General features: G+C 45.4%; 3 protein-coding genes across 6 annotated transcripts; 1 reads left to right on the top strand and 2 right to left on the bottom strand.

Moving 5' to 3' along the window:
• Window positions 1-1,780: 1,780 nt before the first annotated feature.
• On the bottom strand, window positions 1,781-3,990 carry LOC108065493 (WW domain-binding protein 11). Its single transcript, XM_017153492.3, has 5 exons — window positions 3,740-3,990; window positions 3,543-3,668; window positions 3,385-3,482; window positions 2,140-3,323; window positions 1,781-2,071 (listed from the first exon to the last, which is right to left on the bottom strand). Exons 1-5 carry the CDS (start codon window positions 3,801-3,803, stop codon window positions 1,879-1,881), a joined length of 1,665 nt encoding a protein of 554 aa, XP_017008981.2. The 5' UTR covers window positions 3,804-3,990; the 3' UTR covers window positions 1,781-1,878.
• A 531-nt stretch (window positions 3,991-4,521) lies between these two features.
• On the top strand, window positions 4,522-8,983 carry LOC108065654 (uncharacterized). 4 transcript variants are annotated; one of them, XM_070218387.1, is made up of 7 exons: window positions 4,523-4,723; window positions 4,781-5,333; window positions 5,554-5,637; window positions 5,781-5,870; window positions 6,449-7,309; window positions 7,367-7,709; window positions 8,488-8,983. In XM_070218387.1, the coding sequence occupies exons 2-7, from the start codon at window positions 4,820-4,822 to the stop codon at window positions 8,828-8,830; spliced, it is 2,235 nt and encodes a 744-aa protein (XP_070074488.1). In that variant the 5' UTR covers window positions 4,523-4,723; window positions 4,781-4,819; the 3' UTR covers window positions 8,831-8,983. The 4 variants fall into 4 exon arrangements, with proteins under 4 accessions (XP_070074490.1, XP_070074488.1, XP_070074489.1 ...); XM_070218388.1 differs by having other exon boundaries at window positions 4,776-5,333; XM_070218389.1 differs by lacking the exon at window positions 5,554-5,637 and having other exon boundaries at window positions 4,522-4,723.
• Window positions 8,984-9,588: 605 nt separating this feature from the next.
• Window positions 9,589-12,936, bottom strand: LOC108065655 (activating signal cointegrator 1 complex subunit 2). Its single transcript, XM_017153738.3, has 5 exons — window positions 12,688-12,936; window positions 12,475-12,635; window positions 11,814-12,416; window positions 11,477-11,755; window positions 9,589-10,715 (listed from the first exon to the last, which is right to left on the bottom strand). The coding sequence occupies exons 1-5, from the start codon at window positions 12,802-12,804 to the stop codon at window positions 9,632-9,634; spliced, it is 2,244 nt and encodes a 747-aa protein (XP_017009227.2). The 5' UTR covers window positions 12,805-12,936; the 3' UTR covers window positions 9,589-9,631.
• Between the last annotated feature and the right edge of the window lie 308 nt (window positions 12,937-13,244).

The raw sequence follows: 13,244 nt of genomic DNA, 5'->3' as shown, positions 1-13,244 counted from the left end.
TCCATCTCCCTCGCTCTCCCCTTAGCAGAGTATTATGGATTTATTTATTTTTTTGTTATCTGTTCAAAACAGTATGTATTTTTGTTGTAGGATTTTGGCCAAGTTACAACAAAAAAAACCAAAAGAAAAAATTCAAATTTTTGTCAAAAACTAAAATCCCGAATTTCGCTAAAACAAAGCAAATACTGGTTCAAAGTATGGATTGTCATACCTTTCTGAACTCGTTATTAAAAATCATGGGGTACCCCCTTGTAAAAAAATTAAAAATTGGCGAAAATTTTATTTATCCAAAATCACACGGACAGTTTTATGTATTTATTGCAAATTCTGTTATCTGTTCAAAACAGTATGTATTTTTGGTGTAGGACCATTTGTGGCCAAGTTACAGCAAAAAAACCAAAAGAAATAATCCAATTTTTGTCAAAAACTGAAATTCCGAATTTAAAAAAATTATACCCCCTTATAAAAAAATTAAAAATTGGCGAAAATTTTATTTTTTCTAAAATCACACGGAAAGTTTTATGTATTTATTCAAAACAGTATGTATTTTTGGTGTAGGACCATTTTTGGCCAAGTTACAGCAAAAAAACCAAAAGAAAAAATTCCAATTTTTGTCAAAAACTGAAATTCCGAATTTAAAAAAAAATAACAAACCCGTTTTTTCGCTAAAACAAAGCAGTTTTTTCGCTAAAACAAAGCAAATACAAAGCAGTTTTTTCGCTAAAACAAAGCAAATACTTTTAAAAAAATTATAAATTGGCGAAAATTTTATTTTTCCAAAATCACACGGAAAGTTTTATGTATTTATTCAAAACAGTATGTATTTTTGGTGTAGGACCATTTTTGGCCAAGTTACAGCAAAAAAACCAAAAGAAAAAATTCCAATTTTTGTCAAAAACTGAAATTCCGAATTTAAAAAAAAACAAGAAAGGAAGCTAGCTTCGGCCAGCCGAAGCTTATATACCCTTGCAGATTATTCCTATTAATTAACAAATCGCAAAAATGTTCGATTTTCTAATATTTTACATTAATTTTCCGATCGTTCCTATGGCAGCTATATGATATAGTCGTCCGATTTTGATCAAATTAAAATTGAAATTCTGAAATATTTAAAAAGAGTCATATCCTAGAGTAGAAGATAATACAATAAAAACCAAAGAAGCTAGAATTTATTTCCTATTACTTTTCCATTAATTTTCCGATCGTTCCTATGGCAGCTATATGATATAGTAGTCCGATTTTTTACATAATTAATTCGAAATTCAGAAATTATTAAAAAATAACATCCCCAAAAGTAGAAGGTAATATTTCAAAAAACACCGAAGCTAGAATTTTTTAAAGTTTTTTTTTTCGATCCTTCCTATGGGAGCTATAAGATATAGTTGTCCGATCCGGTCGGTTCCGACATATATACTACCTGCAATAGAAAGATGACTTTTGCGAAAGTTTCGTCCCGATAGCTCAAAAACTGAGAGACTAGTTTGCGTAGAAACAGACGGACAGACGGACATGGCTAGATCGACTCGTCTAGTGATGCTGATCAAGAATATATATACTTTATTTCGGAGAAGTATACAAGTAATTTTGATGCGTTTATTTATACCTTCCGAAACTTTTCAAATCGGACCATTCGTTAAAAAGTTATACCCGACCAAAGATCAAAGTAAAATGAAAGAAATTCAAACAAAATTGGGGGTACAACTTTTTTTCAGCTAATTGTAAGAGGTTTATTCAACTGTTTGTCAAATTCTTAGCAAAAAAAAAAATGGAAACTATCCTATGCCAAGTTACCAATAAAACGCTTGAGGTATTGGTTTGTATGACGACTCACTTTATCTAGGACTTAGACTACACAATTTACAGGACTGCCGGCGGGTGCTACAGCAAGCCCTGCATCTCGTTCATGAACTGCAGATAGGCGTCGTCCTTGGTGGGCGGCTTGCTGTGCGACTCCGAGGGGGCGTGGTGGCCATCGGTGACCGCATGCCTGGGCCTCGCCGTCCGGCGCTGATCCTCGCGCTTCACCCGCAACGTGGACGGCACAAAGCGCGTGACATCGGCACTCAGATTCCTGGCAAAGCAAGGTAAAAAAAGGTCAGCATGGAGCACTTTACATAAATATTCATATTAAAAACCCACCTGATTTGTGGTTTGGCTGTAATGGTGGTCACTCCCTTGGCGGACTCCTTGGGCGGACCGCCGCCGCCGCCTCCCTGTTTGTTGTGGTGGGCGAGGCGAGGCGGCAGGCCGGGCGGCGGTCCCGGCGGCATCCTGATGCCCATGCGCGGCATGGGTCCCAGGCCATGCGGTGGCCTGGCTCCGGGCGGCGGTCCAGGCGGCATGCGAATGCCGAAACCGGAGCCGGCGTGCGGTGGTCGCATGGGCGGCGGACGGTACATGATGCCCGGCGGCCCGAGATTGTGAATGGGCGGTAGTTGCGGCAGTTGCGGTGGCGCTGGCACCGACGACGCCGGTGGCAAGGGTATTGTGGGCAGTGTCGGCGCCGTCGGAGGAGCCGGTGTCGGTTGCGCTGCGGATTTAGCTTGTGCCGCCTTGGTCGGCGCTTCGGCCATCTCTTCGTCTTCATCCTCATCCGGATCGTCGTCGTCGTCGCTGTCGCTGCTGCTGGCGGATTTCCTGTCCGAGCTGGAGCCTCGTTCCAGTCGCTTCTCTGAGTCCTCGTCCTCGTCGTCCTCCTCCTCGTCCCGCTGTTTCTCCGCCTCGTCCTCCTTGGCCGCCAGCTTGCGGTGCTTGCGCTTGTGTACATGCTCCATTTCCTTCATGAAGTCGTCGATGTTTTGGTTATTCGGTTCGCTGGCCTCCTTGTCCTTGCTCTTCTTCAGCGCCTCCTGCTCCTCCTCGGCCTCGCCGTCGTAGTCCGTATTGCCCTCGGCATCGGAATCGAGCTCGGACAGGGCAAACAGATCGGGCGGCGGTCCAGGGGGCACTCCCAGCCAATCCTTCTCCTCGTCCTCCTTGGACTTCTCTGCCTGCGCCTCGCCGGCGGCAGAGTCGCTGTTCTTGGCCACGCCTGGCGGAGCACCGGGTGCGTAGGGCGGCAGGGCCATGGTCATGGGCGGCGGAGGAAGGCGGATGCCCACGGCGGCACCGAATCCCGGGACGACCGGACCGCCAGCGGGGCCGGCAGAACCGCCGCCGCCGGGAAGCGACGCCGACACGGGTGCGGGCAGGGGAATCTCATCGATCTGGACGCTCTGGGCGTGCTTGACGCTCTCGTAGTACTGCTGCTTCTTCAGGCGCTTCTTCTCGTACTCCACCTCCTTGCGCTTGAGGTCCGCCCAGTGCTCGGGCTCGTCATTGTGCTGGAAGATAAGTAAATAAAAGGTTGAGGGCTTTGGTTCAGCCTGGCCAAGCCAATCTTACATAGAGTCGCATCACGCGGTCGAAAGTCTCCTTCAGCTTTTTCCGCTTGTCGCGCAGCACCTTCTCGTTCAGCGGCGATGGCTGCAGCACGTTGTACTCTGGAAAAGGGGAGGAACTGCATTAGAGGCTGAAGGGGATCAGTGCGTCCGGTTACCCACCCATCTCGTCGATCTTCTCCATCTCCTCGAGTATCTGTGAGGGATCCTTGTTCTTCAGGACCGCCGCCCGCACCATTTGGCGCTGCCTCTTGTTCTTCTTTAGCTCCTTCTTGCGCGCCTCCTTGCCTGGAAGAGAAGGGAGGGAAGGTCCCCAGGTGGGTTCAAGTGTTTTAAGTTGGGCTAATAGTAGTACTTACGCGCCTGGTCCGTGGGATTCATGTACTTGCCACTCTTGGTGGTGTTGATGGAGCGGCGCCCCATCTTCCCGGCGATTTATGCTGGCTGCGACTAGACGAAATATTAAACCTAAGCGGCGGCCCTTCAATACGCTTCTCCGGTAGTTTCCTCCTGTCCTGCGTTGGGGTTTTCTTTTAAAACAATGCTTTTATTTATTTTTTGAGATATCCTATCGCAGAACGATAGGCCCGATAGAACGCCTGCTGATATCGATTTCAGACAATTCGATAGGCCAATGTTCAAATAAACACTAGCCTAAAATCTGACGGGAAGTAGCTAAATCGATTGAGGAACCAAATTTAAATTAAGCTAATAATAGAATTTATTTCAAAAATATTCTATTTATTTTCACGTACTCTTCTCTATATAGAAACACCAGTAATCAACGCGGTCATTAAAAGTTGAATTGATGAATTGTTGTAAATTCACCGAACAGTTTTATCAATTAAATATTTCTCAGTTTGTTTGGAACAGCTGGCAGCCAGCTGATTAAAACTAACCGATTCATAAGTCGTATAGATTTCTGTTGTTATTAATTTCACTTTTTCACCCTTGTAAAGAGAATTATAATTTCAATCAGAAGTCAACATAATAGGGGGTCAAAATGGTAATATGCTTGCTGGTGTTAATAAACTTCAACTGGCCGAAAATATCATGATTCCTTGTTAAAAATGTAAAATAAACCTTTATTTGGTTTTCCTGTCATCACACGTCTTTCATTTCACGCAAATAAATATTTCACGTTTATATTTTCTATTATTAAAAAAGTTGAGCTGGAAACCGATACGAAACATAGCCTCCAGACGTTTCTATTATATTTTCTATGACCATATAAGTTTTTACTTTATTTAAATTAAATAAAAAATTAATTCAAAACAGTTTAACTTTTGCGCCAAAAAATCTCTAAGAAACCAGAGCCACAGGGTGTTGTTGCAGTGCTATCGGTAAGTCGGTTTGCTATCGGTGAATCTGTTTGCTATCGACATTTTTATGAAGCGAAGCCGCAAAATAAATCGCGAATACGAATTGGCGAATTCGAGATGTCCGCCCAACCGTCCGGCAATCCGGACAACAGTCTGGCCGACATGTTCATGGACTGCAACCTGGTGGACGAGAATGAGGATCCGGAAGGCTATGGCCCGGCTGTCTGCCAAGTCAATACAACCGACTACCAGTCCCAACTGGTTCATTTCATGTCACCGTGCAAGGTGCCCCAAAACCAAATCCAAACCGAAAGCGAAACCCAAACCCAGACGGAGTCCAACGACAGTGTATCACTTGTGGACGCCGACATCAGCATCAGCAACAGCGGCAGCAGCTACAGCGTTATTTCCGTGTCCTCTGGGTTGACCAATGAGTCGGTGGTCAGCTGCCTGCATTCGTCGCAGTACAACTCACCCGACGAGGACGTCACCATCGAGGAGACCACCGACAGCGAGCTTGGCCTGGATTTGGACACCCAGATTGCCGTCGGCACCGACATGGACACGCCGAAGCTCTCGCTGAAGCGCCATTCCCCGGATCCCGGGGACCACGAGCTGGAGATCAAAAAATGTGAGTGGCTAGCCGGGAACGCAACTTTCATCCGTATGTCCATCAAACTTAGCTACGCCTAAGATTCTAAGCTAGTAAAATCCAAGAGGATTGGCACTATATATTAAGAGCTCCTTAAATCATATTGAAAGGGTAATCCATTTGGGTCCTATTGTACTTCTAAGGGACCTAAATGGGTTCCCCTTTATAGTCTTCCCTAATTAAGTAAGTCACTTTCCAGCTGCCTTGGGTCAGCGAAGCCCCTTGGACAATGAGGACAGTCGTCTGGAGACGAAGAATGCACCGCATGATGATGATGTTCCTGGTGACTACTTAGTATCTCTATGCCTAAAACATTTGCTTTAAAAAATAGTACATGTAGTTTGGGGATGCATTTCCTATTAGCCAGTAGATTGCTGTTTTTAAGGACCCCGCGTGATATTGTTAAAATAATTAAGTAATTCCTAGGTCCTAGTACTAAAATCGTCGGGGAAGCCGCCAAAATGAGGAAGAGAAGGGCACCGGATCATGAGGACGATGATCTGGAGAGTAAGAAACGTGAGTTTAAGATTTGGAAACGATACAGGAAAATTACGTCTATGGAAACATTGTTGTTAAAACTTAGAAAGAATATTTCTTTATAGAGGAAATTATCTTTGAACTTTAACTGCTTATTTTAATTTGTTAAAAGTTATAGATTCTTGAGATTCCTTTTAAAAAATTCGTTAAATAAGCTCTAATTTTTAACAAATTAAAATCAGAAAGTAAGTAATTATATTACAAGTAGAAATCGATTAAGAGAACAACAAGGAATCTTTCTAAGAAAGTATTAAATAAGATGTAACTTTTAACAAATTAAAATCAGACAGTAAGTATTAATATTACTAGTTGCAATCGATTGAGAAAACAACAAGGAATCTTTCTAAGAAAGTATTAAAGAATAAGATAAAACCTACAAATAATATATTTAATAATAGTCTTAGCAATCCTAAATAAATTATGACAATCTCTACCCTTAAAAGTTAGAAATACAAATGTCTTGTCATCTAAAATAGTTCCACATATAATAAAAATCGAATCTCCTACACTTTATGTGTTTTTCATGAAACTAAACGGTTTACATTGTTATCACGCAGTTCACCGAAACCTGGATGAGATGGCCAGCACCTCGAATCGCTCGGTGGTGACGCGCAGCGGTCGAGCGGTGATCGCTCGCATGAACCAGGAGTTCGACTACTCGTCCAAGGACGACGGCGAGGGGGAGTCCGACGATCCGGAGTTCCTGGAGACCGAAGACGAGGATTACGAGCAGGCCCTGGGCTTCGTGCAGCCCAAGTGGCCGCCGGCACGCAAGCGACGCAGTCTGGGCAACAGCAGCAGCAGTGCCTGCAGCACCGATGGCAGCCACTCCTCGCCGGAGGCAGTGCCTCCGCTGGTCTACCTCGAATTGGGCGGCCCCATCGCCGTTGTTCAGTACGAGCCGCAGTCGAATGTCGTCCTAGAGGAGGATGGGGAGCTCAAGACGAAGGTGCACAAGTTTCTGGGCCTCATGGCGCCGCGTCGCAAGCTCTACAATCCGTCGAACTACTGCGATCTGGAGAAGGAGCAGGAGCAGGAGCAGTATGAGTCGACTCTATCGCTCAGTCGTCTGTTGAATGCAAGCCCAGTCACGCCCACTAAGCCAAAGCCCAGTCCGTCGTCCAAGCTTCTTTCCCAGACGCCCTCAACGCCCACGGCATCCTGGTCCAGCTTGAATCTATCGCATCTACGCCCGCCCACGCTGGAGGAGCGCCAGGCGAAGATGTACGACGACCTGGTGCTGCAGGCCAATGCCAATTCGTTCGAGGAGCAGACGCCCGATGTTCTCAAGGAGCCAATCGATCTGAGCGAGCTGCCGAGCTCGAAGCAAGTGGCCGCCATTTGCCGGCGGCACAAGAGGAGCATCGCCTGCCTGGAGCAGCATCCGCTCTTCTACAGATTCGTCGAGTCGCTGAGCCGTGAGTTTCGGGATCTACAAATTCAATTAGAGATAATAAACCTGTGATTCTTTGCAGCCTCAACATCGATCAACATGTGCCATCCGCTGGCGCTGACCTACCGCGAGAGCAGCTTCGACAGCTGCAAGGTGGCGCTGGCCAAGATGCTCTTCAATATCTTCAATCACGCCATCTTCCACTGCGGCCTCGTGGCGCCCATCGTCTGGCGTCGCGGCATGAGCACGCCCTGCAAGAGCGAACTGGATGTGGCGGCCAACGGGAAGCGCACCGCCCGCCTTCTCCTGTGGGAGAACATCAGCCAGCCGGGGATGCTCATCAAGCCGCTGCTGCACGAGATGTGCCATGTGGCGGCCTTCGTTTTCAACCGGGAGACGGGACATGGCGAGAATTGCAGCCGGTGGTGAGGATCTGAGGGGTTATTTCATATCATACAATCATTAGAGCGTGAATCATTCAATTCTTGTTTTATCATAGCATGCCATGAAATTTCTGATTCAATTCTATGTGAAAAATTCTCAGGGACCGTAAATAATCGTTATTTGAGACTTTTACTTTAAAAGACCTACTGAGATTTGTACAAGTTTTGATTAACAATTTAACTGTTTTTTTTTCACTTTATAGACATGAACAAATAATAGTTAATTTGCTCTCCAGATTTGTTGATATGCATGTACTTTGTGGACAAGAGTAAAAAGAACGTTTTTTTTGACGTTTAAAACAAAATATCACAGTAGTCTTTTTGAAATAAAAAACTCAAATAACGATTATTTACGGTCCCTGAATAATCTGAATGTTTTTCTAATTCATTTCGAATTGAATGAATGAATGAATAATGTTTATGAATTTTTTGAATTTGCCAGATTTTGTTAGCTTTCTTTTACGAACAAGAAGTGAAACATTTTTAACAAATCAATGTTAACTGCATAGTAAATAAAATGCAGGCAGATTTTACCACAAAATTATGGCCCTTCTAAAGAAATTGTCCTTTATATTATTTAGGAAACCATGACATAAATTTCTACTAAACTCGAAATTTAAAATCATTCAATTCTATTAAACTACAAATTCTAATTAATATATTAATGTAAAACAAAAAATTCAAATTAATTCATTGAATGCATTCATTCAGGGCTCAATCAACATAGTAACTAATCCACTCACCATCTCTGTTTCCCAAGGGTCTACCAGGCGAAGAGCAGGATGCCCGAGCTGCCGGCGATCGAGAGCTGCGATGCCACCTTCAAGTACACCTGCACCATGTGCGCCCGCTGCTCCTACGGCAGGATCGACTTCGAGAAGGACCGCCTGCGCTGCCACTACTGCCAGTTCGAGGTGGGCGTGAAGCCATTCCGCAAGAGCGACATCAACAACGGCACCCGTCCGGATCCCACGATAACCCCCTTCAAGTCCTTCGTGAGGGAGAAGTACTTGGAGCTGGGCGAGGAGGGAGGCGACTCGCACAGCTCTAGGATGACACTACTTAACGAGGAGTTTAGCAAGATGAACGCTCCAAGCGGTTAAAGTTAGCTTTGTTTAGCGTTTAGAATTAGTTTATATTTTTTTGATGTTAACCACTAATTCACAAACTATTTAATGGCGAATGAATACTAACTAAGGTCCCCATACGAATGCAGGCGGCTATGTGAAATAAACTGTGACTTATTTAATAACAAATGGTGTGTTTTAAACGGGGTTCGGAAATTGACAGGCTCGCAAATTAAGAACGTGAAAAATTGTATTTTACAGTGTGAGTAAAATTGTAAAAATGTGTGGTTTTTACACATTGTGTTATTAACACGACCTGTTTTTTACATTACAATTACATTTCACTGGCATTAACGAGTCGAATGGAAAACGAAAAACGATTAATTTTTTTTTGGTATTAAGTTACTCTTAACCTCGAGCAGCTAAGAGATTTATTTGGCCTCTTCGTCTAAAAACGGGTTAACGCCATCTTTGTTATCTTATATGTTAGTTTTAACTATTTCAAAGCATATATGGATTTTTATACTCTAGAAAACCGTGCATTTTTCAGTTCAACATATAATTCTGACACTTTAATGTCAAAAACTCATTGTGTTAAAAACACGCTGTGTAAAAAACACGTTGTGTAAAAAACGCGTCTTGTAAATAACACAAATGTTTCTAACATATGTAGGATATAATTTTTTACACACAAGATAATAACACAAGTTTCTTACAGAGTGTGTTATTTTCCGAACCCTGGTTGAAACGAAGGATACAGCCAAAGTAAAGTCCCCAGAGACTTGGAAAATAAACTAAGTATAAATACGTTTATTTTGTAAGCTTCTTTCGCCTGGTCTAACCCATCATTCCCTTGCTGCGCTTGAAGGCCGCTCCCGCCTTGCGATTGTGGTTGGCACGCGACGATTTGTGGGCCTCCTTCTGGCCGCGGTTGCGTTGCGTTTGCTGCGACTGGCCCTGCCCCTTGGGAGCTCCCACCACAGAGGGATTGGAATGTTGTCCAGCTCCGGAACTACCTCCACCACCTCCTCCTCCTCCTCCTCCGCTTCTCTGGCCGTACTTGGCCATCTGACGCTGCTGGTAGCGAGCGCGAATCACCTCGGGATTCTCGCAAAAGTCCCTGTTGTTGCGCTTCGCCGGTTCCGTGTCTGAACCGCTGCCGGAGCTCTCCTCGTCGTCCTCCACCTGATCCTGCGCCTCGTAGGCGGAATTCGAGGCGGCGCCCTGGAGTCTGGCGCGCAGCAAACTGACTGGCGGCGCCTGTCCCTCGTTCAACGCCTCGTAGCTGTCGTCGTACTCATCGTCATACTCGCCGCTCTCCAGCGGCGTCTCCTCCACCATGGCGTACTGCTGGTAGCGCTCCTTTAGCTTCTCCAAATCCCTCTTATCATCCAGCAGCTGCTCCGCATTGCGCGGCGCTCCGGGCAAACCCTTACCCTGCTTGATGATGCACTCCGGTTGGTCGCGCGTCAGCACATCGTAGCGATCGCCATCGTGAACGTTGTAGTGGCGCAGGCCCGTCAGGCGTTGCTGCTTGTCCTGCGGATCGGGCGGAACGTACACCTCCTGCCGGTCCATCTGCGCCAGATCCGGCGGCAGATTGTCGTCCAGAATGGCGGCAATGGCCTGCTCGCTGTTCTCGTAGCGGGTCAGCAGGCGCCGGATGAAGCCCCTGCCCAAATCGGGCAGCACGTCCAGCACGGCGGTCACCTCCAGGTCGAGGTCTCTAGCGGCTCCTCCATTGGCCGTCGCCGTCGACTCCTGTGGCGATGTGCGCGAGGAGTCCTCGTCCTCGAACTCCCCGTCCTCCTCCTCTTCGGTGTCCTGGTTGCTCACCATGTCGTCGGCCATGATGCCGCCGGGGCAGCTGCTCAGCGCCTTCTGGTAGCCGGCTATCACAAAGTCCACCTTGTAGTTCTTGCTAAAGGGATATAGATAAAGATAAGGATAAGCTTTCTTAGTGAAATACAAGCATAACTAGACCTCGGATTTTGCATATTTTTATAAGATAAAGATAGATCAATTCCGAAAAACACCAAAGTTCGTTTCAATTAAAATATAGTTTAAAATGAATGGCACAAAATATATGCAAAATATAAAATAAACTCAACTATTCAAGATTGACCATTTCATAGCCAACCTAATTTAACCGAAGAAAATGGTTTGTTCCTTTTCGTCATTTCTGAGTTATCTAATTTTTTCCCAAATTTAAGGAAATCCTATTTATATTTCCAACGAGGCCAGAATAGTTTTTGTTTACTAAAGGTTCCTTAGAATACCAAGGCTGCATTCAAAAATTTAACCCTCCAGTTGTTTGTATATATTTTGCATCTTTTATGCATATAAATATTTTTTACATATATTTTGCATATTTTATGCATATATTTTTTGCATATATTTTGCATATTTTCTGCATATTTTTTTTGCATATTTTATGCATATATTTTTCATATTTTATGCATATATTTTTGGCATATATTTTGCACATATTTTTTGCATATTTTTGCATAAATTTTGCATATATTTTGCATATTTTACGCATATATTTTTTGCATATTTCAGCTATGCATCCGAATTTATAACATTTGAAAAATATGACACCCACCTAGAAATTTTGGAAAAAATCTGACCAAAAATGGAAAACTTTGCAAAATCCGAGGTCTAAATATAATCACAACTCACATATTCGGGCAGCGCTGGAGCAGCAGCTCCATGTCGTGCTCCAGGGGAAACTGTCGCTGGTAGTCGACCACAAAGTTCTGGGCGGACAGGCACTCCTGGAGCAGCTCCACCAGCTGCTGGCCGCGTCCCGCCTCCATTTGCAGGCTAACCAGGCGACGGACGACGAAGAGGAACTGCTGGCGCGTCTCATTCAGCCAACGCAGTGAGCTGGCCCCCGGATTCACCATATAGATGTTCTTGTACAGCATGGGCACGGTCAGATCATAGAAGTTGGCAATGCTGCGAAAGAGAGCGAGATGGAATCAGTTACCCGAGGAAACTCAAAGAAGAAAGAAACCTTTGGGCCAGACGCAGCTGCTCGATGGTTTCCAGCAGCTCCGGGCAGAGAAGCAGCAGCAGGCGCAGCGTGTAGGCGCAGTCCAAGGCGAAGAGCACCACATCGTCGTAGGGCGTCTCCAAATCGGCATCTAGCGGGGCTCCTCCGCCCGCTCCCTCGCATCCCTCGTTCTCCACCTGGATCTGCATGCTGAGGAAGGCGCTCTCGTAGAAAACCAGCGCCTCCTTCATGTCCTTCCGGTACTCCGGCTGCAGGCGCAGCACCTTCTCGAATATCTGCCTCAGCAGCTCCACATTGGTGGCCTCCGCATCGCCCACGGCAATGAGCAGATCGCAGAGCATGGGCACCGAGATCAGGTAGTTGCTGTACAACAAACTGCCATGCTGCTGCGGGCTGATCCACTCGGAGTCCGATTCCTCGCCGGTGCACAGGCGCATGACCAAACGCACGACGAGATCGAGCAGCTGGTTGTAGAGCAGATAAGCCGCCTCCAGCTCCGAATCCCGGCTAGCTTCGGGCTGCCTGTAATAGGGATTGGCGCGCTGCAGGAATGTGACAATGGCCGCCATGGCGGACTCCTCGTAGACCATATAAGACCAGAATCTGGAGGGGATTACATACGGAATTAGGTAATCTGCACTTAGAGGCGTCTTGTACTCACTCATGCTGGCTCAGGCTCAGCAGGAACTCCATGTCCTGGCGGCAGTTGTTGGCCGCAAATGTCCACTCCTCCAGCGCTGCTCCGGATTTCAGGTGGCCATAGGAGCTCATCAGGCAGATGTAGCTGCCAAAGGGCTTCTCGCGACGCACCCAGTGCTCGTCCTGCGTGGATTAGGTTGGTAAGTATCACCGGGATGTGCTGGAATCTACCTACCAAAGCTGGAACATGCCTGCGCACCCCATCCTCGCCAGAAAGCGCGAATTTCAGGTCGCCCAGCGGCAGCTTCTGTGGGTTGCAGTTGTTGTTGTTGCTGGTGTCGTTGTCCAGCATGACGGTTATAAGATTAACTAACTAACTAGGATAATATAGGATATTAAATTGGCCTAAATGGAACGTCGACTTTTGCGAATTTCGTGCGGCGCAAGGTGCCGCGAGGTGGCAAGGTGACGCACGAAAGTGCAGCTTGTGACGTCAGAGGGTTGCCAGAGAGTCGGCAGAAAATAGCTATTTCTAGCGGGAAAAAAACAATGTAATTTTGCAGGGAAAAAGCTAATTATTAACTTTATTAAATAGACTAAATAACAGATAACAGACTAAAAGAACGTAAAACCAAAATAAAAAAAGCTAATAAAAGTTTATTTAAGTTTATTTACTAACTTTATTAAATAGACTTATTAAAAGATAACAGACTAAAAGAATGTAAAACCAAAAAAGAAAAAAGCTAATTAAAGTTTATTTACATTTATTTATTAACTTTATTAATTAGACTA

This window comes from Drosophila takahashii, chromosome X (assembly GCF_030179915.1).
Source record: "Drosophila takahashii strain IR98-3 E-12201 chromosome X, DtakHiC1v2, whole genome shotgun sequence".
Taxonomy (NCBI): domain Eukaryota; kingdom Metazoa; phylum Arthropoda; class Insecta; order Diptera; family Drosophilidae; genus Drosophila; species Drosophila takahashii.
This window is presented reverse-complemented; position numbering and strand designations above follow the sequence as displayed.